Below are 25,146 nucleotides of genomic sequence, written 5' to 3' on the forward strand. Positions count from 1 at the left end.
CCCTGGCAACAGCAGAAGGCAGAGCCCAGAGCGGGGCAGCCCTCTTCTGTCCTCTCCAGGCCCTGGGAGAGCAGAGGGGTCAACACAGGCCAGGCCACTGATTCCAGGACAAAGGAATCATCTATACACAAACCACACTCAGCGGAGTCCCCATCTCCTGCTACATGGAGACAGTGTCTGGCCCAACTGAGCTTCCTGGACATCTCATCCCCAACATGGACTGATCCTCACAGGCTAGAGGCATGTCCCCTACCCAGAATGGCCTAGGCCAGCCAGGACAAGCCAGAAACATGGTGGTATGCCCAAGGCAGGACAGGGCCTCCCAGGGCAGAGCTTGCTACCCTGGACAGTATCCTCAAGGTCAAGTCATGCTAGGAAGTCAGAGCAAGTCAGGATCTGCCCTGGCTGAAGCCTCAGGACCTACTGGCAGGGCTAATGTAATCTAAACCTCAGTCACCACAGTCCCTAAAAAAGAACACCAGCTGTGCCCTTGGAGCCAGGCTGGCCCCTTCTCCTCTTAGACCAGGTGGGGTGAGAAGCAGCCGGCAGGAGGTGCTGGCTCTCGGGAAGGCTCGCTCCTCATGCAGAGAAAATACAAGCTTCACATTCCAAAGTATTTCAGCACCAGCACTAAAAATACCCATGCTAAATCCCCTGTCCTCGCGACCCTTCCAAGGACATAAGAGGTGTCCATCCTAGGACTGGGGTCTGTGGGGATATGCCTGTGCCCTCTTCCCAGAAGAGAGAACCCCATGGGTGAGGTGCTGCCTGGGAAGCTGGTAAGAACAATGGAGTGTGGGCATCACGAGGCCCCGTAAACAGGGATGAGAGCTGTAAGAAGCCTTAACGAGACTGCAGTCCTGGAGTAGGACCAGGGCAAAGGGTGCTCAGCCCAGAACCTCAAATACATTTTGAGAAATCCACTAATGAGGATCCTTAATGGCCCTGCCAGGGGAACTCCTAGACACCTACTCTCAGAGAGGAGCTCACATGGCATCCTACGGCTCCTTCCCCAGCCAGCATCCCAGCATCAGGAAGTCCCTGATGTTTTGTGGGGCCTGAATGCAGAACATTCTCTAGATTGCACAGACATGAGTGGCCACTCAACTTGTGTTCCAGGCAAGCTTGATGGACCTGATTCTGGGAGGCAGAAAACAGATGGTATGATCTTTTTCTCAGAGACCAATCATCTCTGGAATGGCCCCAGCATCTCTGGGTCCCGGTCAATGAAGGGGGGGGGGGGCACAGTGGGCCTGTCCCAGATGCCGATGCCCACATCCCTAGCCACAGGCAAGTAGGGAGCCCTGTGCCTCTATCTGACTTAGCCAGACTACAATTGCGAAGCTCCTGAAGAGCAGGGCAGGAAGGGAGAGCGGGAACAAAGGGTGGGCATGCAGGAAGGCAAGGGCAGGCGGGTGAGTGTGAGGTGCATATGCTAGTGGGAGCATGCGGTGGGCAGCCAGAGGCAGCCAGAGGGGCTGGGTGATCAGCTGGGGAAGAGGGGGAGCAACCTCCCATCCTCCAACTCTCTAGAGCAAGTCAAGTCTACCCAAACGGACAGTCCCTCCACCCCAGGAGCCGTCTACATCAACTAACTCTTCGGAGAGGGGTTCCTGCAGCTGGGACAAGAGGTGCTCCCTGGTGGCTGACGCTCCTGGAACAGAGGTGGCCCGCAGGCTAGGACGTCTAAGGCCATGCACGCTTCCACGCAGGGCCCTGCTCACCTGTGGAGTTTTCAGGACGCAGGCTCTTCTTGGCAACTTCAGCCAGTGCCCCAAAGCCCAGACCTACAGCCAGACCTGGAAGGACGAGAGAGCAGAGGCTTGAGTGGCTGAGACCGCCCCGCCTCAGGCCCGGGCAGCAGCAGGCAGATACTACTTCATTGCCCCAGGCCCTGCTGGGTGCTCCAACATTCCGAAAGGGAGTGGGTAAGGAGGACACGCGCACTGGTGGCCTGAGAACATTCAGCTCTGGACAAGGGCTTCCTGAGTTTGCACAGCTCTCACTGATCACCTCTGACAGCCCACACACTCACGGGAACACAAACAGATTCCATATTGGGAGGGACCAGCACAAAAAGGAAGATGGACCAGGCGTGGTCTCCAGGCCACTTCTGGGCAATACTCCCAGAGAGGATGACCACTCACTTCAAGTCTGCAAGAGGGTCCAGTAGTCCTGGCGTTCCTAAGCTTTCACTGTAGCACCATAAAACAGCTGGCAGTCAACGCTGGAATGTTCCACAGCAGCAAAAACACAGGGTGTCCCAGCCGAAGCCCACAGAGCAGGAACAGACCCGCCCCAGGCCCACGCCGGCAGCATTGGCAATGACTGAGAACAGTAGCCTTAGGCTCTGGCCTCCCTCCTGGCAGGTACTACTGAGTCCAGGCAGACAGCCGGAAGTCTGTCTCAGACCCACACCTTCCTTGGAGCGCCCTTCTCAAAGGCTGTCCAGGACAGGCTCCCCACTCAGGGACAGGGTGAGGTGTGGCGTTCTCCAGCCTGTCTACAATAATAATGCATTAAAGAAAAACATTGGATTTACTGAAAAACTTATCTCATGGGTGAAAAAAAAAAAAGCTGGGCATCACCACACACGCCTGTTATCCCAGCATTTGGAAGGCAGAGGCAGGAGATCGGCCACAGTTCAAGGCCAGCTGGGGATATAAAGAAAATTCCAAGGTATTCAGAAGTATATGATGAAGCCTTGTTTAAAAAAAAAAAAACCCACCCACAAGTACATAAATAATTTTTAAAATGCACTTTAGTTAAAAGGAAATTCTTCTACACATTTAATAATATATCTTGTCTGCCACTAGGTGGCAGTGCACTCTCTACTTAGCCGGCTCTGACAGCAGCTCCTACCTCAAGAGGTCCCTGAGAGAACCAACTGCAGGTGTAAAGTGCAAACAATCAAGCCAAAAGATAGCAAAAGTCTCGTGTCGACTACATGCATGACTTTAAATGTTCTGTTAGCCCCTTTTAAAGAGGCAAGCAGAAACACAGAGAGTGAGTTCTAATGCATTTAACCTAGCATCTGTAAAACAGAAATCAATATAAAAATTAAAGGCCTTTCCCATCTGTGGGTGTGTCCGGTCCTCAAATCCCACAGGAGGGCACATGCACAGCACATCACACCACGAGGCAGGACAAGCCAAACAGGAAGAAGCCACGGGTCCTGTAATGCCCGGAGACAGGATTCAGACCCCCCAGGGACGTGCTGGTGCGCCGGGACAGAGGTTAACGTGGCTGCCTGGCAGGGGCATGCACCAGCGCTGTTCTCTTTAATGCTCCTCCTACCTGTGCCAGTCTGGAGGGCACTGGGCACCAGAGTCCTGATTAAACATTAACTTCCCACCACCTGCCTCCCTCACCTACCCAGCACAACATCTAACTCAGCAAAAGAAAGGAGAACAGGCAACATCAACCTTCGCCAATGCCCCTGGACATCCAGTCTTTTCTGCTGAGGGCACCTCCTGAGACAAGGCCCCCGAAAAGGCAGATGACGTCACAGGTCATCCGCTTGTCCAGGCTGAACATACAACGCTCAAAGCCCTCCTAAACACACCCTGGCTGGACTCAGCGCTGCTGCGTCAAGCTGTTCCTGGCTGTTCCTGGAGTCACAGGCAAAGCACAAACTCTACAATGGGGAGCACTGTTACTGAACAAATGCCTCAAGAACATTCCAGGAAGGAGGCCTCAGGCTCCTCAGTAGCAGCATCAGGCCCAGGGCTGGGCTGCCAACTGAGGCTGAGGCTTCCTGCAGCAGGCAAAGCAGGAGGTAAAAACAAGCTCAGCCAGCCAGCAATGGTGATCTTGGCCTCTGCAGTTCTGCAGACCCAGAATAAACCACCCCGCCCCCACCAGGCCCTGTGAAACGTGATTCCTGGAATCCCCTGCCCGGCTGGGCCTTCATCCAGAGCTGGTGGACCTGGGGTAGCTAACTGGGAAGAGGGGACCTCAGCTGTCATTCCCTGCCACCTTCAGGTACCCGCTCCTGTACCCAAGGACCCCGCCAGCACTGGCTCTCCTGCTGTGGTCCGTGGTCGGCATGTCATTGTAAGAGCACACTGCCCAGACACAGAAAGTTCCCACGTGTCTCTCCTCAAGGGCGGAAGTGACAGGGCACAGAGCCCCGCGGCAGGCGAGGAGAGGCAGGGTGGGCTGTGTCCAGGTCACCAGAGAAGCAGTCACCCCGCTTCCTCCCAGTCCCAGAGGTGAAGAAAGCCCAACAGCTCTCAACAACAGAGTCCTTCGTGAGCAGGACAGGGGACACAGGACAGCAGTCACCACACAGGACAGAGCTGGCGCTGGCTCTGCCTGCTGAGACTCCAGGGCCTGTGTGCGAAGCAAGGCCGAAAGAGGCCTCTGCAGAAGGAGCCAGACAAGAGGCCTGAGGGACCAGGCCCGGCTCTATCCTTTTTTTTGTTTTTGTTTTTCGAGACAGGGTTTCTCTGTGTGGTTTTGTGCCTTTTCCTGGAACTCACTCTGGAGACCAGGCTGGCCTCGAACTCACAGAGATCCGCCTGGCTCTGCCTCCCAAGTGCTGGGATTAAAGGCGTGCACCACCACTGCCTGGCTCTATCCTTTTTTTTTAAACTCAGGATGAAACCCAGGGTCCTTTGTGTATTAGGCAAGGCCTTTACCCACTGAACCACATCCTCGGCCCCAAACCCACTTTATTCCACACATGCTCGCTCAGACTGTTAAGAAAGTCCACACAGAGCAGACAGATGGACATGGGTTCTGTCCTCCGCTTCTAGGTATTAACACCTAGAAGAACACCTGGCATCTGATAGCATTCTCAATCCCAGAGAAGTCAGGGTCCTAGACAGGAGCCACAGCCCAGGTACAAGAGGAAGAGGAACAAAATGGAGGGAGGAGAGCACCCGAGGCTTGTTCTCTCAGGGCCTCAGGACCTGGCCTCCTGTTCCCAGAACTGGACTAGAAGAGCGGAAGACCTAACAGGTCCTCTGCCGGCTACATGTGAAGGGAGGGGCCTAGTTGTAGGACAGGCAGCTCAGATATCCCCATATAAAACAGAGGTCTGGGCTTAGCTCCCTCCTCTGTAACTGCGCACTGGAGCAGCTATCCCACGGGGGCTGAGTCTTTGAGGGCACAGCATTCCCAGCCTGTTCCTGTCACAGTCTATTTCCTGCCCAATGCAAGGTGAAGAATCTGCTTTACCATATACTCCACCCACCACGGTGTACTGCTTCACTCCAGGCCCAGAAACAGCCACATGAAGAGAGCGTGAACCCTCGAAACCTCCTGTGGGTTCGGACATGTTCTGTCAGCAGTGAGGGAAAATACAACTGATACAGAGGCAATACAGAAGACAGCGTATTTCCCAGAAAAGGGTCCACAGAAGGTCCTGAGCCTCCCTGACCAACTCAACACCAACAACATCATGAACCCATCAGACCTGTTACGTACCTAACCATGCGGCCAAGGTCAGTATGTGAAACCAGCCACCCAAACTATTCTTTCATTGCTTACATTGTCCAACTGAGAACAGCTAAACCTTAACAAACGGTACCTCCAGAAGCCCAGGTCAGAGCCCCCACTGCGAATGGCCGAGACTCCTAACAGGACCTCTGCAGATGAGCAGTGGGTACCCGCCTACAGTGTGTGAGCGTCTTTCCACCAGAGCACAGGTGTGGTAGGTTCAAAGGCTGATCACGTGAGAACAAGGGCAAACGGAGCCCCCAACACTGTAGCAAACTGAAATGGCTTTAACTGACAGCGACCACGGGTCACGGTCTGTGGCTATCATCACGTTAACAGCTTCAGACCTATGGGGTCTGGTAAACTGGTCCCCCAAATGGCTGGTCCCAGGACAAAAAGTCCTCTATCTAGGCAGCTCACAGGCTCAGTGAAGAGCCTGCACTTGGGGCCAGTCTCCTTCCTGCAAAGACTGCCCTGAGCAAGGCCTGCCAAGTAGTCCAAGCTGGAGCTCGTGGCAAGATTCAGTCACACACCAGGCCCAAGGATAAAGCCGAGACGGGGCCAGAGCCCAGTTACCAGGTCAGCACACCCACGGGAAGACCCAGGCCCTTCACAGCCAGTGCAGGGTAACACTACCACACGCTCTCCAACACGGGGCACATGGCTTGACGCCCAGCCACTGCCACCTCAACGGACAGCGGCCACCTCCACTCAACCCGGCATGGGGACGTGGTGACCTCACCTCCAAAGTTGGCCAGCCGCCCGATCCGGGTAACCGGCACCTTCCGCTCCCGAGCCCGCTCGCTGAGCTGGAGGGAAACAAAGGAAACCTATGGAGTCGACAAAGCTGAGAGGTGAGACTAGGCGACCGAGCCCACGCTGCCTGGACCCCCCACCCCCCCACCGACTCCCCTGCAGCCGCTCCAGCAGGCAGCATGTACCAAAAGGCCACCCAACTCCTCAAGACACGGCGCCCCAAGTGGGGGGCGAAACAAGGGCCAACATCAGCCTCACATGGTAGTGGGAACCACTCAGGTCCAATCATGCTGCCTCTCAGACCCACCATCTGCCTGTGTGGCTTGCTCTCGGGGCGAGCCTTGGCCTGCCGGGCCTTCTCAATGTCTTCAGCCGTGAGGCCCCCCACAGGGGACTGGTCTTGGTGGAAGAATCTTCGCTGGATGCCATTGGCCAAGAACAAGTCTCTGCGATCTACAAAGAGCCTCCCATTGACTCTGCCCATAGGGGAGGTGGCCTGTCCCGAGAGCCCTGCTTCCCTGAAGGGTCCACCAGAAACGTAGGTGGGAGCTGGGCCCTCGCTGTGGGCGTGACCCGGGGACGAAGATAGTGACTTGTCCGGGGAAGAGGCTCCAGAGAAGTCCAGGGAGGCTCCGGCTGCCTGTGGTGTAGAGAACTGAACCTCGGCCTCCAGATCTTCAAAGTTCTCGGTGGCATATGACTCTTCATGCTTATCCTGACCCTGCAGAGAACAGAGGCCAATGTGAGGGGCAGGGCTGGTCTGGAACTCCTAGTGAGGATACTGCATGTGACTGCCAACCAGCCCTCTCTGTCCCTCCAAAGGTAATGCTATGCCTAAGACCTGAGGTCCCTTCACAGCCTAGGAGGCAGCAGACAGCTCCAGCCTGCTTCTTCCAGAACGGCTGTGATCTCAGGCAGGCAGCTAGACACACACCACTGAGGACCCAAACAGGGCTGAGGAAGACGCACATGACTCTAGCAACGAGTCCCACACCTATAAAGCAGGGCCAACTCCGAGCCCATGGGGCTTTCAGGAGAGAAACCAGGACAAAAGACGAGGAAAGCTTGCAGACGCGTAAGAAAGAGGCCAGTGAGTGGTAAAAGGAGCCACACCTCACTGCAGACAGGCCCACCATCAGCCCTGTATGCAGCTAAGAGGTTCTTGCCAGGGGTGGTCAGAGCCTGGCTGTCCCTGTGAATTTGAGACACGGAGAAAGGGGGCAGAGGACACCGCATGTTTCCTTTGTAAGTTATAGGTTCAAACTTCAAGCCCAGATTCATTCTGATCTTTCCCCTTGAATGAACTTGAACAAGTTCCTAGCCCTTCTCGGTGATGTCTACATCTGAAAATAGGGCTCCCACCGTCAAACGGTGACAGAGTTACAGGCGAAGCCCCAGAAACTGCTGGCGAAGGCTATAATTAAATAGCACTGTGTCTGTCCTAAAGAGAGAGAGGCCTGTGGCCAGGTTCCCGGTTCAAATGACATCTGAGCAAATGTCGTGGCCTACATGCTGTCCACATGCCACACGGCAACAGCGGGAAACCTGGAGCGCCCACACTCAGCTACTTGAGATGTTCTGAGGACTAAGGAACAAGCCTTGCTCCCGTGGAAGTGGGGGGGGGGGTTGGTGCTACTCTGACTTCACAACAGGAGCAGACTGATGTGACTGGAGAAGGCCAGGAGGTAACAGCAGAGCAGGGGTCAAGGGCCGGCCCTGCTATCCAGAGTCCCAGAGTAGAAGAAACAAGTCACACTGGGTTCGGGTACTTCTCATACAGTCTGGCAAGGCCTGGTGTGAAGAGTCCAGAGCAGGGTCCCCTGTCCCACCACTGCCGTGATAACCACTTACTCTCATGTAACTGCCATTAAAGTGTCTGGGGGACCCCACAGGCAACAAGGGACCCTAGTGCCTGAAAGAGCCCCAGCCTCTGTAAGTACCTGATGAACGAATGTGTGAATAAGTCCCTGGGCAGCTAGAGCAATCAGATCCCTCAGACCTCGAGGGGGAAGAAAGGAACCCCAAACCCAAGTATTAAGGAGTGAAGGGGGGCCTTCTCCATGGCAGTGGGCTAAGCCATCTTCCGCCCCTGGTGACTAAGGGGAGGTGGCCCTGCCTGCTGTCGACTCCACATACAGAGAGGAACGGTGGAATTAGGGGGAAGTCCTCAGAGGGAGCTCTCACACCGGTGGAGGAGGCCGGTCTAGCACGCAGTCTTACTTTGGAGTGACCCAGAGCACCAGAGCAAGCTCAGGTTCCAGGCTTGCCACAGGACCAGCACCCAGCAGGACTCCACCGCCCACCGCAGCAGCAGGAGGCCAAGAGCTGGAGTCAAGGCTAGGAAAGGACAAGGGTTCTCACCCTATCACTTCATATCAATCACGACTCTTGCAGCAACCTTAGCCTGGGAAAGGGGAGTAAGCACACAGACCTGCCAATCAGCAGTAGAGGACCTCAAATGCAGAGGGAATAAAGACGTCTAAACATAAAGGCATCTGTAGGGTGAGGACCACTGTGTCACCCTAACATAGGAGGGAAGGGCCAGGAATCCTGGACCTAAAACTAGCAGAGGCTGAGGCCTGGGACAGCTCACATCCAGAGAAGCATGAGATCTTCATCCAGAACTGCGAGGGGGAAGTGCTTGTTTAAGCCTCCCAGTCTGTGGATCTCGGTTACAATAACAGTACTCTCACAGGGGAACCTGCTCTGCCCGAGCATGATAGCAGGACATGCCACAGGACACTAAAGAGACAGGGCAATCTCTGCAAAACAAATACACGCACAGACACAGACGTGCACGCGTGCGCACGCGCGCGCACGCACGCACACACACACGCACACACACGCAGACACACACGCACACACACACACAGAGACACCGACACACACACACACACACACACACCAACAGCCAAGTCTATTCTGACACTGCTTTGGCTTAAAAATACCCCTTGATATAAGACGTTGAGCGTTCCTGGACCTTGGCACAGAGGTAACCTTCGCCCCAACAGCAGGAGGGGGAAGGGAGAAGAATGCTGCCCTCACTAGGACTGTGCCAGCCACCACCCTGGAAGGGAGCACCTTCAGCAAACAACACATGGGTCCTGGCTGAGGCTCAGCAAGCCTTGCCCATAGGAGGGGCCTTCAAAGGCTCACGTTGAGCCAGGCTGAGCTATACATGAGGCCTGCTGTGGACTGCATGTCTGAAACCTAACTCAGCATGCTAGTACATGAAGGTGATACATCATGAGGATAGAGCCAGGAAACCAGGAAATGGGCCCTTATCAACGTCAAGTCTACTAGAGCCCTAATCTTGGACTTCGCAGCCTCTAGAACTGTGACAAGTGGGCGTTACTTAAGCCTCCTAGTCTGGTATTCTAGTATTACAGCCAGATTCTCACCTGAGTGTCCTACCCCACCCTAAAATGACAGCGGGACACACCAGCCACTGTGCTCTCTAGCCTCCGCCACAACAAGACAGGCTGGCAGGTGTCTGTGTCCTGGCTCACTCCCCAGTCTCATTAGGAGCTCCAAGTCTCCAAGCACCCCACCCCACTGCCGGAAGGGACCTCTCACCTGCACCTTCCCAAAGACCATGCTGATCTGCTCCACGGCGGTAGACTGCAGGGCCCTGGCTGCCAAGATGAGCTCCCCACCAAGGCCCAAGTTCTGCAGGTGGGTCTCCACAGCTGCCTGGGTCAGCTTGGCAAGGCCTTTGGCCACCATGATGGCATCCCCCAGCATAGCAGCCATCCTTCAGGGCTGGAAGAAAAAAAGGCCAAATTAAGAAAAGGGATCACCACATCTGACAAACACTGATCAGGTCCCCAGATTCTGAACAGAAGGCAAAACTGGTGTTTGGTTTTTCCACTGGTCTCCCCTTTTGATTGAGGTGAACGGAAGAGAAGGAGAGGAACAGGGCCCAGGGCAGCAGCGGTCAGCTCTACCAGCACTTACCGCTGCCCATGCACGTCATCACCTGCGCCTCACAAACACCTCTGACACCCCTCAGCACAGACATCCCGGGGCTCAGCATGTGTACTAACCCCGAGTCTGGGGCTCTTTGCTCTGAACCAAAAGGATGTGATGAAGCAAAGGCAGCCCCTCCCTGAGCAGTGGGGCCTCTCCCCGGGCCTCCATCACTGGGGGCGCCTGCCTCTTCCAAATCACTGGTGCACTGCCCAGTGAGGCGCAGGGCAGTCACCCACAGTCTGAGAGGCTGAGAGGACCTCCTCCACCCACAGGCCGGCCAGGGCTTCCACGCTGCAATCCAGCACCGAGAACAGCAGAAAGGCGCATGAAGCAAGGGAAGCAACCACACGCTGCGGAGGCCCGCTCCCTGCCTCCACCCTGTGCCGCCTGCTCCCTTTTCTCCCTGCTGGCCATAGCAGAAAGTGTTCCTTAATGTAGGTCAGGGTCAGAGAGGCTGAGATCCAGTATCCACAGTGTTAGTAGCTAGGGCCTGGCCTGGTTGGTCATTAACTGCCCCTGAGGCATGGTTATAGACCAAGATAAGTCCTGTTAACATGATGGAAGCAAAAGAAAAAAAACAGAAGAGCCAGCGATCCCACTGGCCTCCCCAAGGAGCACGGTGACCAAGGCGGGCAGCAGACCCGGGCAGGCCGGGTAAGCAAAGGACACGGGGTCTGCCTGCCCTAAGTCTCAGGGACAGGAAAGCCAGAAATCCCGGAGAGGAGTGGGAATGGCACTTCAGACAGGGGACGGACATAAGGTATGGGCTGAGCAGGGACAGGGACACACACACGCACACACACACGTGAGCGCGCGCGCGCACACACACACACACACACACACACACACACACACACACGCACGCACGCACACACGTACACACACACGCACACACACACATGCATGCACACACACACACACACACACACGCACGCGCGCACACCGGAGTGGGGACAATCAAAGGGGCACTGGCACCCCCTCTTTCACTCCATTCATTGAGAGAAGCACAGCCAGGGAGGGCACCCAAGAGCACTGACAGGGTCCTAACCAGCATGTGGGGTTGCTGAACGCGTCAGCCCCAGTCACTCCAAGATTCCAGCAGCATCTGCTCAGTCAAAGGCATGACATTTATTTAAAAGGAGAACTGGGGGGTGGGGTGGGGTGGGGGAGGCCTCGGCAGTCAAGAGTACTTACTGCTTTCACAGAGAACCTCAGTTCGTTCCCAGCACCCACAGCAAGTGGCACACAACTGCCTGAAAGCCCCGTGCCGGGGAGATGATGCCCCCGGCCTCTGCCAGCACCTGCATCACATGCACACACACCCACACCCACACACATAACTTTAAAAACCTTATAATGGCAGAAACTCACTCACAAACAGGCTGGCGACCATGAGGATGTGTTTACACGTGCCCTTGGGCAATACTACAGTGAGCACCCGTGGGGAAAGTACCTTCCTACACACCTTTTTTTTACATTTTTAACTTTTATTTTATGTGCATTAGTGTTTTGCCTGCATCTATGGCTGTGTGAGAGCCTCCGATCTTAGAATTACAGACAGTTGTGAGATGCCATGTAGGCGCTTGGGTTTGAACCCGGGTCCTCTGGAAGAGCAGTCAGTGCCCTGAACCTCTGAGCCATCTCTCCAGTCCTCTCTCCACACCTCTTAATATTTATAAACAATCCATGGCCCAGGCTGTCAGCGAGAAAAGCAGAGTCAGAGAAGGGAACTAGGACGCCAAAGCCGGCCAGCATCTCCACAGTGGCCTGTGGGGTGGGGTGGGGGGTACCGTCAGCCCCGGCCTGCTCTGTGCCTCCTCCCTGTGTCACTTAGGACAGTGCACGGCTCAGTCACAGTCATTCGCCCTCCAGTCTAAGCCAGGAGCTGGAGAAAATGACCACACACCACACCGCCGGGTTCCATGTCACACCCTAGGTTTCTGCTCCGCACTCCTCTGTTTTATGGCAATAAAGTCACAACCCAAACCCACAAACCAAACAGCGAGGGCTGGTAAGGCAGCATTCAACTGGAGCTCCAACAGCCTGTGAGCAGCTCCTAACTCACGGCCACCACCACCCTCGACCTACACTGACATACTGTGTTCACTACCCTGAAGTCTAAGGGCAGAAGCACCCACCAGGGCCCTTGAGAACCTGGAGAGGGTGGTGAATTCTGAAGGCGATCTGTACCAGAAACACACTCCTGCCTGTGGCGAGGACTATCTGCTATGGCCCAGGGATCCCCAAATCGAGCCTTCCCCTAGATCTCCTTTAAATCATACCCAGAAAGCCAGGACACAAATCTCCCACAGACCGTGACCCCATTGGTTACAAAGCTCACCTCGCCTATTACCTGACACAAAGCAGAGCGTCCTCCTAGACCTACTTGATCCGGACTTTGATTTTAGGCTTAACACCAATTCTGCCTCAGTTTTCCACTTAAGTCACTATACCCACACACTAACCTTCCATGAGAACCCAGCTGGTGAGTGATCGGGGCCAGTCTAGCCTGCCTGTCCCACTGCACTGACAAGAGCTTAATTTCTAAGTCATTTCAGGTCCTGCACACGCCACAAGGCAGTGGTGCGACCTACCAGAACCCGGCACTGACTCCCCTGTTTCCTGAACACAAGTCCACTGCAGGGTGAAGTTACACCTGCTTACAAGGATGCAAAACAAACAAACAAAAAAACAAAACCCTGCTCCTAAGAGGGAAAACACTGAGTAAGTGAACTGAAGAGGTTAAGTTCCTGCACTGGGAACTATGAGTTCATACTAACAGTTCACATATCCCACTTTCAAAATCATAAATAAGTCATCTTTGAAAAATATGAAAATCAGGGGCTGGAGATGGCCCAGCAGTTAAGAGCACTTGCTGCTCTTCCAGAGGACCCAGGTTCAATTCCCTGCACCCACGTTAGACAGCTCCCCAACCTCCTGTAACTCTAGCTCCAGGAATTCCACACCTTCCTCTGGCCTCAGTGGGCACCTGCATACATGCAGCATAGACATATGTATACATACATACATACATACATACATATACATACACACACTAATAAAAGTAAAATATATCTTTTAAAAAATAATAAAGTAAATTAAAGAACTGACGAGCGTCTCAGCAGTTGGAATGAGTGATTGCTGTTCTTCCAGATGACCAGAGTTTGGTTCCCAACACCCATGATGGGCGGCTCCCAACCACCTGTATGTAACTCAAGCTCCAGAGGGTCTGACATCCTCTCTAGCCTCGACCAGCACCACCCACCCACACACACACACACACACATACACATACACACACACACACACACATACACACACACACACACACACACACACACATGGACCGACTCACTCAGAGACACATACACATAAACAAAAGAAAATGCTTAATTAAAAAAATAAATTAAGCCGGGCGTTGGTGGCGCACGTCTTTAATCCCAGCACTCGGGAGGCAGAGCCAGGCGGATCTCTGTGAGTTCGAGGCCAGCCTGGGCTACCAAGTGAGCTCCAGGAAAGGCGCAAAGCTACACAGAGAAACCCTGTCTTGAAAAACCAAAAAAAAAAAAAAAAAAAAAATTAAGAATAATGAGCCACTTTCCTTCCTGCCTGAACAGTTATATATGAAATGCTAGTGAATTCCAAAATGGTGCCAATTCCTGCCCTAGACACTGGACCCCAGAGTCATTTGAACGGAAAGAAGGTCCCTTACAGATTTCTGGGCACGGTGTGGCAGAACCTGTTTTCCTCAAATCAGCAGTTATTGCTAATGAGCACAGCCTACTGTTTATGAGCATGTAGATTTCAAAACCACTGTGGCTGGTCCATGGCCGCCCCCTTGGGCAAACATTATTTACTCATCTGCAGGGGTTAGGCTGGGCCTCCTCACAGGACAAAGTGAACCAACTGTTCACACCCTTATCAACACAGGCCGCGTTCTGTACGGGAGTCCCTGCCTCCGAGAAGCAAAGCAGAGGGGAGAGACAGCAAATGACTACCAGAAGGAAGCACTTTCCACAGCTCTTCTCCTCTGCTTTCCATGTCTGGGGCCTTAAAGACCCTATTTTTAATTCAACACAGTCCCAAGGTGACCTATAATTCAACCATGTCGGGCACTCAGCTAGGAGACATTCACATCACAATTTACATCATTACATCAAAAGCCCGGGAACTCTGTTCACTCACAAGAACCACACCAGCACCACGACTTCAGGGACAAGTGTCAGAGCCTTCACGGGGACTAACAGTCCCACTGTCCTCCTACCCTACACCAGCCCTGACACAACACCCTGCTGGTCTGGGGACCCTGTTCCTGAGGAAATGTCCTCTGGGAGGAACAAAAGATCCAGTACGCTCAGCTGTGTGAGAGGACAGAGCCTCACACTTGGAGAGTGTACCAGCCAGGGACCATGCTAGCTAGCATCCTTCACTCGGATCTCCCGTTGTACCTGGCTTGTCCCGCAGGCCCTGGGTCCATGTGTCCTAGCCACAGCACAGCAGCATGCAAGCAATCTGTAACGGGCACCAACGCCAAGGAAGCATTGGCAGTAAAAACAAAGGAGGTGCCTACCCAAGTGGAAAACACTATCCTCAGAGCCTAGACATGGGCCCCCGACCTGCCACCACCAACTGGATGACTCGGCTTCTACACGCCTCGTCTGTTCCCGATGTGTGAATATCAGGAAAGCAAATAAAGACAGTCTCCAGAAAGGCACAGCTTCAATGACAGAAGCCTTCCACCTGGGCAGCGGCTGAGAAAGAGGACGGGGCAGCCCAGAGGCAGGTGTCCCAAGATCTGGGAGGTTTTCCTGTGGACCATCATTTACCAGCCTTCCTAAAATCCTTCCAGAACCACCTCCTGGAGCCAGCTCCCAGCTGGAAGTTATCTGGGGCATCGGGGACCTTCGAATAAAGTCTCCAGGACTGACAAGCATGCCCAAGGTATGCAGACCTGGCCAAATCCATAAAGACGTTTATCTGCAGGAAAGTGAGTAGCATTCTTTTTTAAAATGTGATGAATACAATAAGCAATGCCAGTAAGCACAAAGATGACAAAAGTATCAAGTACTCACCCACTGGAGACCCAGATAGGGAAGGGAGTCATAGGGGCAGAAAGGTGGCTATATGCACCCCGCTTCATAGCCAGGATATACCAACCTAATACTCACTGTTCTCATGGGGTGAGAACAGGCTGAAGACGGTGTATGAAGATTAACCAAGCATCAGTCAGTGCCCTTCATAACTACAGGGCATCACAGACCGGCTCCCAAGCCAGCAAAGCTGTGGTATTCACACCTCTCAAAGCCGGGGTCCACCCTCCTCAGGCCTCCCCCTGTCACGGCTGCCACTAAAGACTTGGAATGGCTGGGATAAGGACCTAAACAGCAAACTGCACAGGACGTCCTCAGCCCTGAGACGCCTTCTCCAAGCAGGCAGCATGAGTCTTCTAGTGTACATATATGCCCAGGGGTCCCTCAGGCACCTCAAGCTTGGCACGTCTAAAGACAACCTCGACACCCTGGGCCCACGTAACAGCCATACTCATCCCTCTATCTTGCCTTGGCCTGCCCATGCATTCCCAGGCTGGCAGCCAGCGCAGTTTCTTTTTAAAAGATATCCTGTCAAGTATTCCCACACCCCATGGCTTCTCTGAGATCCCTTAGGTGCAGAAAGAGACTTCCTGATCGAGCCTCTCGGCCTTGCCAGCCTTAGGCTTAACGTTCCCTTCACTGAGTGTGTTCAGCCAGGCTAAACCACTCCTGAACTTCACGGGGGACCCTCTTGAAGGCCTGGGCTCCCTACACAACGGCTCCAAAGTGCGTTTCCTCCCTCCTCAGGGGCATCTGTCCCGCTTTCCCGGACCCTGCATGCCACTGCGGCCACGATCGTGCTCTCTGAATCTGTCTAGTAACCACCTCACCGGAGGCTGTCAATCGCGGGACAAGAACCACCTCTGTCTTTCTGTACACCCTCCTGTGCCTCCAGCACCAAGCAGTATTTTACGGTGATAAATACCTAGCCGATGAAAAGAGTTTAGCTGGTCCCTCTAAAGCTTGAAAAAGCCTGGCATTTGCAAAATTGGCTCAAACCTGCTCGCAGCTGTGGCCCACAGGTGACGATCAAAAGTTTCAAAAGCTCCTAGGAGCTGGTCTGAAGCGGAAGTAACTGGAGGGTTTAAGAGATAGCTGGCCAGACCCCAGGGCTTCTGGGTTTCCAGCAAGGTGTCACGTGCGGATGATGCTGCCAACTCTGAAAGCCCTAGTCCTTCCAGAAAAGGGGGAAAGAACAGGATGACTGTCAGCCGAGACTAAGCAGGAAGCCCCCATAGAGAGACATTTCCGAAGTTCCCACCTGCTTCTGGCTCCCGAAGCCTGGCTTTGCCTCTAACAAAACCTTCAGTTACTCCTCCTTTTTCCACGACCCCTTCAAGACCGAGAAAACGGAAACCAGAGGGACTGTACTGAAAGACAACGGCCCCAGAGCCAATCACCAAGAACCCTCAAGACTGTCTCTTCAAGAGTTCTTCACCAAGGACCACTACAGACCTCTGGGAGGTCCCATGGGGCAGTGAGTGGTCTTCTGCCCCTTTCCAGTGAAAAACCCTTCTTCTTTTGGACATGAACATGTCAGTTTCAATCCTCCATGGGAACTGAAAAGTCCCACGATATCCTTAACATTTTTCCTTTTCTGACAAAAAGGAAAAACTAAATAACCGTTTCCTCCAAGGACTCAGAAGAAGGAATGCATTAGAGTAAATAAACTTCAGAAGCACAACCCACAGATCACTATGGATTAGCCCTCTGCCTACACTTTCACAAGTCACACACCAAGGACTATCAGTCACGCACCTCGAGGGCAAGCAACGTCCTAAAGTGCTACCAGCTTTCAAAGGCAACTTAATACTAGATACTAGGAAAGGACTTTTGCTCGTCCCATAAGCAAAGCAACCACAGCTTCGGCACCGAGCCAGGCCTCGGCCAGCTTGTCTACCTCTGCTTCCACAGGTCCCCACACAGGGGCCCCCTCAGGCCCCCACACAGGGACCCACACCAGGAATCTCTGTCCCCTTCTCCTCCTCAGGCATTCTGTCTGATAACAATCCCAAAATTCGGCCCAAATCCCTCAGACTACATTTCTTTCAAAGTGGATGTGTGTGGTGATTCAGCTCTAAGAATGGGTGTCTCGACACCACTGGGAGAGGGTCAGAGGAGGGTCCTCGTCACCACCTACTGCTGTGTTACAGAACCAAGACTAAAAGCAGCTTGGGGAGGAATGAGTCTGTCTGGCTTATGCATCCAATCACAGCCCGTCACTGAGGGGAGCCAAGGCATGAACTCAACTAGGGGAGGAAGCTGGGTCAGAAGCTGAAGCAGAGACCATGGAGGGGTTCTGTCCACTGGCTTGCTCCTCACGATTGGCTCAGCCTGCTTGCTTATACGAGGCAGGAGGAACACCTGCCCAGAGGTGGCACTGGGCACAGTGGACTGGACCCTCCTACATCAATCAAACATACTCCAACAGACTTGCCGACAGGCCGACCTCACGGGGACATCTTCCCAGACAAGTCTAGGTTTGTGTCAACTGACAAACCATCAATCAGCACGGTGAGTAGCAGTGTATATGTAGGATGGGGTGATGTGGCAATTTAAACGATACTAGACAAAGTATTTGTTGACAAGTAAGAGTATATTGCATGTTCCCGTAGAGGGGGAAAAAATGTCATCACAGAACATTTAAAAGCATGAAGTTTTCTCTGGGTTGTTAGATTCTTCTGAAATTTATTTATGTTTTCTAAAATTTTCTACCGGGAACACGCAGTATTACAATAATGTTAAGACTGTGTTGTTAAAAAAAAAAAAGAACTTAAATATGATGTTTTAAGTAAGCACACAAATCTGTACTTTGAAAAACCTATTCCATATCCCTCTAGTGCCTGTCCAGGGTAGGATGGCCAGTAGGTCAAGGGACAGCCCAGACGGCTATAAATAATACCTCTCTGAGCCCTGTTCAGAAGACGCCGGCCCCCAAGTGGCTGCCAGGCACATAGCCTGTAGTCATCTTACTCTGGGGAGTAAGGTTCAACTGCCCTTCTCAGAGTGGTGGTGAGAAAAATCACTTGGCACAGGCCTTCCTACCCATTGGCCCTTCATCCAACGGCAGAAATAGTTAATGAGTGCCGACTCTACCCACAGAGCCCCTGGAGTTCCTAATTTAGAATCAAATAACAAATGCAGTGACCATAGTTTCTCAACATGAAAGACACTTATGACTTGTGTCCTTCAAGACCAGGGGGTAAGCAAACCAAGACTCTGGGGCCATGTCAGCCTGGCCAGCATGCCTGTAGCCAGCATGCCTGTAAGAAATGAGGATCTTCTAAGAGGCAGTGTGTCCATCACCACAGCTACACTGTCTATGGAAATAATGAACTCCAGTAATTTAGAATTCTCCCAGGAATTTCACATCAAGGAAAGTGGCTAAAAATGGGCCAGCCACAGGGGAAACTTTTCTCTCCAAGACTATTTACAACCTGCCAGCCCTTGTTGCAGGAGAGTGGACCCGAGACTGTGGCCAGTCAGTGACGGGCAGAACCACACCCTGACCAGGACACCTTCAGTGTGCATATCTCCTGCCTTCTATTTAAACTCTACCCTCGTGTTAGGACCATCGTGATGGATCAGGGTGCGAGAGGCCGGGTGTCACCGGATCATTCTTAATGTGGCCCCACTGAAGAAATCTCCTTTTTCTGATTTTGACCATTAATTTTGGCTCTTTTAAATTGGCTTATCAAAGATGAGTGGCTGAGCCTGGCATGATAGAGGAACTAAGGCAGAAACCCTGCCCCTAACTCTGATAACACTACTATTTTATGAATAAAGTTGCACTGTAGACCCCAATTCTTGGAAGACATCTAGAATCGTCACCAGAACTATATCCTAACAGGCCCGTGAGGACGGTACCAAGACAAGGATTTCCACCCCACCAAGCTCATCTCCTGCTAACCCAGAAATGAACCTGACCTACTACCCAGGGGCTGGAGACCACCTTTTCCTGGATTATCTACAGAAAGTTAACCTCTTCGTGCTCAGGACTGGGAGAAGGCGGGGGTGTCCAATGCCAGCTCCCTGGACAGATCCTCCTAGCTATCACTGTTACCTGCCTGCATTCCTCTGTGCCTCAGCCTACACAGAAAAACCACTGTCAGTCCACAGTGTGAGCTCTTGTGAGTCTACCACCTCCTAACACTTCATTCCTGCACGTTCCTGCCAGGCAAGCAAGCACTGAGGACATCCTAGAGCACAGGGGTGTCGGCTGGAAGACACATGCGGATAGACAGGCAGCAGACGGGTGGACACGGTTCCTCCCCCAAGCCTCACACAAAGCCCCTCTTGACTAGGACAGTAGTCAAACAATAGAGAGCCACCCTGGCTGGTCAGCATGCCCTACACAAGAAGCCAGTCCCCAGAGCACCATGAACCCCAGCCAGATGTAGCCTAGTAGCACCTATTATAATTCCATACCACTCTAGAGGCTGAGGCAGGAGGATCATGAGTTGAGACCTGCTTGAACTACATAGCAAAATCCTATCTCAAAAAAAAAAATGTATGTATTAAAAAAAATAAACAAACAAACAAAAGTATTTGGTTCAGGTAGTAACCCAGCAATAAGGTTAAGACCTCTGTAACTGGTCACCGGTTTGAACCATGGCTCTGCGGCCAACCTGCAGGTTAAATTCTATAAGCTTGGTTTTGAGCCTCCGCTTCCTCATCTGCGCTCAAGAGGAGTACATCAGATCTCCCACATGAAAGCATGTGGGTATTCAGGGCATGCGTCGGGCATCCAGGACCATTAGCTGGTGGGACTCTTAACATTATGACCACGCAGGGACCCTGGTATAGACCTAGTGAAAGCAAAAAGAGCACAGATACTACCTTGTCACTTCTGAGTCAGGGAGACAGGCAGTGCTGGGGAGGGACAGCCTGGTTTATTTAGCGATGTGGTGAGGCACTGCCTAGGGGCGGGGTTCAGGATGCTGACAGCCCGCTTCAAACACCTCGGGAACATGCTGGACATAAACACCCACAGAGAGTCCTGCGGCCAGTGCAGAACGCAAGGAGATGGGCTTTATCTGCTCCCCCTCCCTTCCCCATAGCACATACAGACACGGACATGGCGGTAGCAGCACCCCCCAATCAAAGGCAGCTTTTACAGGGGTCAGGCTGCGAGCCTTCAAGCTGACTTGATGAGTCTGCAGACACACGTTTCCCTCTATTCGTCCCTGTCTACAAGGGGGGATGGGAGGAGGAAGAAGGCAGCAGGCAGCTGTTGCTCAGGAAGCAAGCCTGCCCTGGCTATTCACAGGACATTCTGGGCCAGAGGAGAAGGACATATACCCAAACCTGGCCACAGCAACGCCCGGTGTTAGCTCCGACGCCTATGGGAGCCAGAGCCACGGAGTTGCTCTTCAATTTCTCAAAGAACCGAGATGTTGGTAAGCATTCAAACAGTGACTACCTGCAATCTATCGGCAACTTCTTCTGCCCCCTCCTCCACGCCAGGGCTGGAGACAAACACTTAGCATTTTATGTGCACAGTCTCCAGAACGTGTCATCCAGCACAGTAAACAGCCAGTCCTCTCCTTCCTGGACAGCACACGTAACAGGCTACAGGATGACAGACTGACTGACAGCAAAAATGGGCTTCCAGCTTCAGCTTGGACACTGGCTACATGTGACCTCGGGGACACTAGTTCTGCTCCTGGGGCCAGTGTGCTCCATGGGTAAATCAAGGCAGTACTAGTTCCTCCTGGAGCACAGAAGGGTGGCGAGGAGCCACACAGAGCTCTTTCTGAAGTGATCTTTTCAGATTTAATCAGGTCTGGACAGAATAGTGCTTAAAAGAACTAGGAAAGGCCCACCTAGACATTCTACCAAAATAGCAGAAAGGGGTGCAGACCTGTGCTGTCTTCACAAGGGTGCAAGCAGACAGCCTGTACCTCGGGGAAAGTCTCTCTCTGTCTCTGTCTGTCTCTGTCTCTCTCTCTCTCTCTCCGTCTCTCTTTCTCACACACACACACACACACACACACACACACACACACACACACACTCAGCTTTCTCCTTCTATGCCCCACAGGATACCCTGTCCCTCCCACACTTAGCCCAGGACGTCTTTGCTCCTTCTACCATAGAACACAGGCAATCAGATACGAACACCTTCAAATTCTTGGTCCCTCCTCCCAGACCCTCTTCTCTTTCTGCCTCCTTATGCCGTTCTCCATCTACAAAAGCCTTTCCTTTCCATCCCACAGTTCACGCCCAGCCTCCCTGAACCAAACACAGGTAAGAACCTGCAGACTCTGCTCTCACAGGAACGGAGCACGTATGCCTCCCGCTGCCCTGTGACACCTGAAGTGCAAGCCAGTCGTGGCCTACCTCCACCACTACGGTCCACTTCCTGTTGGCCTCCCATGTTCCTACAACTCTCCCTCCTGGTGGGCTTCATCCCTCAACTTCCTTCACCAACCTCTCTGCACCTGTTCCATGCTCCACAGATGAGCCAGCTCAAGCTGGTCCTAGCCCCTCCTCCCCCACACACACACATACACTGTGTACCATCTTCTGGGCTGCTTCCTTCTCTCCATGGGTTAGTCACGGCCTCCCCATTCCCAGGCCATGCAGGCTTTCTGAGCCAAGTGTCCCACATCTGTGCCATACACCCATCCCAGCACCACAAGCAACTACAAGTCACACACCGGAACTTCAAAGGGTAATGAAATTATTCTAACTTTGACTGTGGGAATGGTTAAGTGATATTTTTTAATCAACTGTATGAAAATGGGTGAATTTAGTGCAAATAAATTATATCTTAATAAAAAAGGACAGAAAAATAGTTCCAATGGCATTCAGTCCCACATGTCTAAAACTAACATTGTCACCTTCCCCCAAATTAGTCCTTCCTCCTCCTGTGACCTCTGTTTTCAGGAATGACACCATTACACAGTGTCTGACCCCTGTATCTTACCTGCACAGATTCAGCCCAAACCTTGAGTCCTATGGTCCCTCTGATCCCACCACTTGTGACTCGGGTCACCTCCCCTTCACCCCCATTCCCTTCACAGGACCTCTGAGCTCCCTCCCCGCTCTCCATGACCTCCTCTGCCACGGGTTCTCCCCAGTCCTGGACTGTCAACAGGAATGTCAGAGCTCTTCCCAGTTGTCCCACGGAGACAACTCTAAATATTCCTGTCTAATTTTGCACACGGCTCTGGTTCCAACTGACAAAGATAATGACTCAGTGTCGGTGGCCCTTAGTGGAAAATTATCCTGCCAAGTTTTGAGCGTCCCAATAATAAACCTCTCTTGAAGAAGGAAGTGACGGCCCCTTCCAGATCCCTCTCTGTGGATAACGAAGGGCACCCCTAGAAACCTCCTAGAGTGTTCCCCCTCATCGTGGGATCCTGACACATGCCCACAGGATCAATTAAGAAATACAAAGTCACAGTGGAAGTTTGCACTATTTTTCTTTCCCAGTGCAGTTACCCAGTGCATTATCTTTCATCTTTTCTGAACAGCTATCATTTTAGGACTTAGGAAGTTCAACACCTCAATCCTGAGTTACACGGGAGGCAAAATGTGGACTCAAAGGCAAAGCCTCTTCCTCTGCACAAAAAGAAATGGGGCAGGGTTTCTTTCGCTGATCAACTATAAATGAATTCCACAAACTACGTGTGCACATACTGCATCAGAACACCTGTACACATGTGCATGCATGTATGCGTGGTGTGCAGCCAGACCTCCCTGAAGACACAGGCATGCTCTCCTTCCGCATTATGAGACACACAGATGTCCAAGCACACAATGAGGACAGATCTCACTTGTGTGCTCACCATTGAAGAACCAACCCGTGGTGGTTTCCTGGGCTTACCCACCACATCTCCCCAGGGACCTAGGGGCAGACACTACCAGTTTTCCACATCCTCATCCTCTCAACTTCTCCAGTCATATTCAAGGCACAGAGGCCCAGGGTTTCTGCTTCCAGCTCTCCTGGAAGGACCCACCTGTACCACCCTGTACACTCACGGTTTCTCCTTTAAAGCCCCATCCTCTTGGCTTCTCCACGATTTGTTTACAGCAGGGGCATAACACTGTCCTAAATTTCTCAACTACTTGTGGGCAGGTTGCTGGCAGCAGGAGATGACCCGATCTGGAGTCTTGCCTGCATAGACCAAATTTGCTTTTCAGTGGTATCTGGCAATGTCTGGAGACATTTTCAATGGTCACAATCGGTGGGATGGGGGGAGATCACTATTTGTTTAGTAGATACAAGCCAGGGACTCTGCTACACACCCCTACGAGGCATAAGACAAGCGGGGACAGAAAACAATTATGGATCCAGAATGTTAATAGTCTGGAGTTGGGGAGCCCTGTCTTAGGTTAACCCAGACTGCCTGCTTCACTTTTCCTTTCAGTCACGTGCTCCAAATCTGATCACAATTCAGCTGTCTTCATTATTTCCAAGGTTAAATATTGAATCCAAAGCTACCCTCTGAGTCTTACGGATGCTGCTCTTGTGAGCCAACAAACCCCTCTTCTCAGAAGGGCCTTCCTCACTCCAAAAGTCTCCCAACAGCCTTCCTGCCAGCATGACCCACCGTCCTTAGCATCCCCAGTCCAAATCCTCGGGCAAGGTGGTCGGCCTGGCACCACCAGCTCCAGAGTTCTGTCCCCCAGACACCAAGCCCAAGAGAGCATGAAGCAGCTTTTTTCCATCAGGCTACAAGCCCAAGCCAGGCTGGCAGTCGGCACACAGCCTCTACCCCTTCAGGAAGTCCCAGCCAATGAAGGGTCCCAGCACCCAGACCCGCCCCTCCAGCGTTCTCTGTCCCCCTCACACTTAGAACTGTGGGCTTGGCTGAATGATGTGACAGCTTCTGTGCAAGAGAACGAGGGAATTCGGTCAAACGGCTCGCGTGACCACCAGTGTCTAGAAAAACAAGAGGAAGGCGCAAAACGCGAAGAAAAGGAACAAGGAAGGGACGCCCTCCTCGACTTCACCCCAGATCTAGCTGTGGAACCCAAGAGCTGGCTGGGGCACCAGGAGTCGTAGTTCTGCAACCAGAGCCCGAAGCACACTGCGACGGTCTGGGAGTGCGGAGAAACATTAGTACGAGAAGGGCAGCCACGTGCGTGGACGACGCAGAGGTCGGGCAAGCGGGGCTCCAGATGCCTCCCGGAACCCACGGCTGCAAGAGCGGCCCTCCGCCCGCTGAGCCAGATCCGGGAACGGAAGACGGCTGCACCCCAGCCTAGCCCTGAGGCGTCCCGGCTGCAAGGGAAACTCGCAACCCCAGGCAGGCCGCGTTGTCACTTGAACATTTAAGAACGGACCCCGGGGTGCTGAGGCTAGCAGCGGGCCGGCAGGCGGCAGCCTTACCCGGCTGCAGGAAAGCAGGCTCCTCCGTCAGGTATGCAACGCCTCCGCGCGCTGCACCCGTGCGAGCGCTCCGCACACGCTCCGAATCTGTTTACCTTCTGGCCCGCGTGCGCACGCCCCGCTCCGCTCGCCCCGCCCCCGGGCCCTCCCATTGGCTGCGCCGCCGTTAGCTGCCCCAGCGCCACGGGACGCAGTGGGAGCGTGCGCGGCCCACAGCCAATAGGAACTGAGGGTGGAACGACAGCAGCCAATCAGAGGCCGCCCTAGAGGGCATCCGTCCCTTCTCCTCCTGCTGGCTGCCCTTTCTCCCGGGTTGGGAAAGCCGCGCTGCCGCTCCGCGCGTGCGTTCTGGTGATTGGCACGCGTTCGCGGGGCGGCCGCGTGCGGGTCACCTCGGTGCTGACACTAACCAGTTCAGCCTCCCAGGGGCCTCAGAAGTCCCGGGGGGACCACAGGGGACCCGCAGAGCCTCGACGAGGCCGCTTTGTTGCCGTCTGGGGGGTCTTCCTAGGTCTTCAGAAAGCGATGGCGCGGACACCG

General features: G+C 53.3%; 1 protein-coding gene across 4 annotated transcripts in view; it reads right to left on the minus strand.

Moving 5' to 3' along the window:
- Coq8a (coenzyme Q8A) overlaps nt 1–24,736 on the minus strand; it is a 29,794-nt gene extending 5,058 nt beyond the window's left edge. Inside the window, exons 1-5 of one of the 4 annotated variants that reach the window (XM_006974193.4) lie at nt 24,607–24,736; nt 9,778–9,963; nt 6,509–6,922; nt 6,188–6,254; nt 1,725–1,799 (exon numbers count right to left, since the gene is read on the minus strand). In XM_006974193.4, the coding sequence (XP_006974255.1) occupies nt 1,725–1,799; nt 6,188–6,254; nt 6,509–6,922; nt 9,778–9,954 (733 nt within the window). In that variant the 5' untranslated portion in view covers nt 9,955–9,963; nt 24,607–24,736. Of the gene's footprint in view, nt 1–1,724; nt 1,800–6,187; nt 6,255–6,508; nt 6,923–9,777; nt 9,964–10,158; nt 10,579–22,194; nt 22,334–24,606 lie in introns of those variants that run through there. The other 3 variants (XM_006974194.4, XM_076548080.1, XM_076548079.1) reach the window with 3 other exon arrangements.
- Nucleotides 24,737–25,146: the final 410 nt, after the last annotated feature.

Source organism: Peromyscus maniculatus, chromosome 11 (genome assembly GCF_049852395.1).
Source record: "Peromyscus maniculatus bairdii isolate BWxNUB_F1_BW_parent chromosome 11, HU_Pman_BW_mat_3.1, whole genome shotgun sequence".
NCBI lineage: Eukaryota > Metazoa > Chordata > Mammalia > Rodentia > Cricetidae > Peromyscus > Peromyscus maniculatus.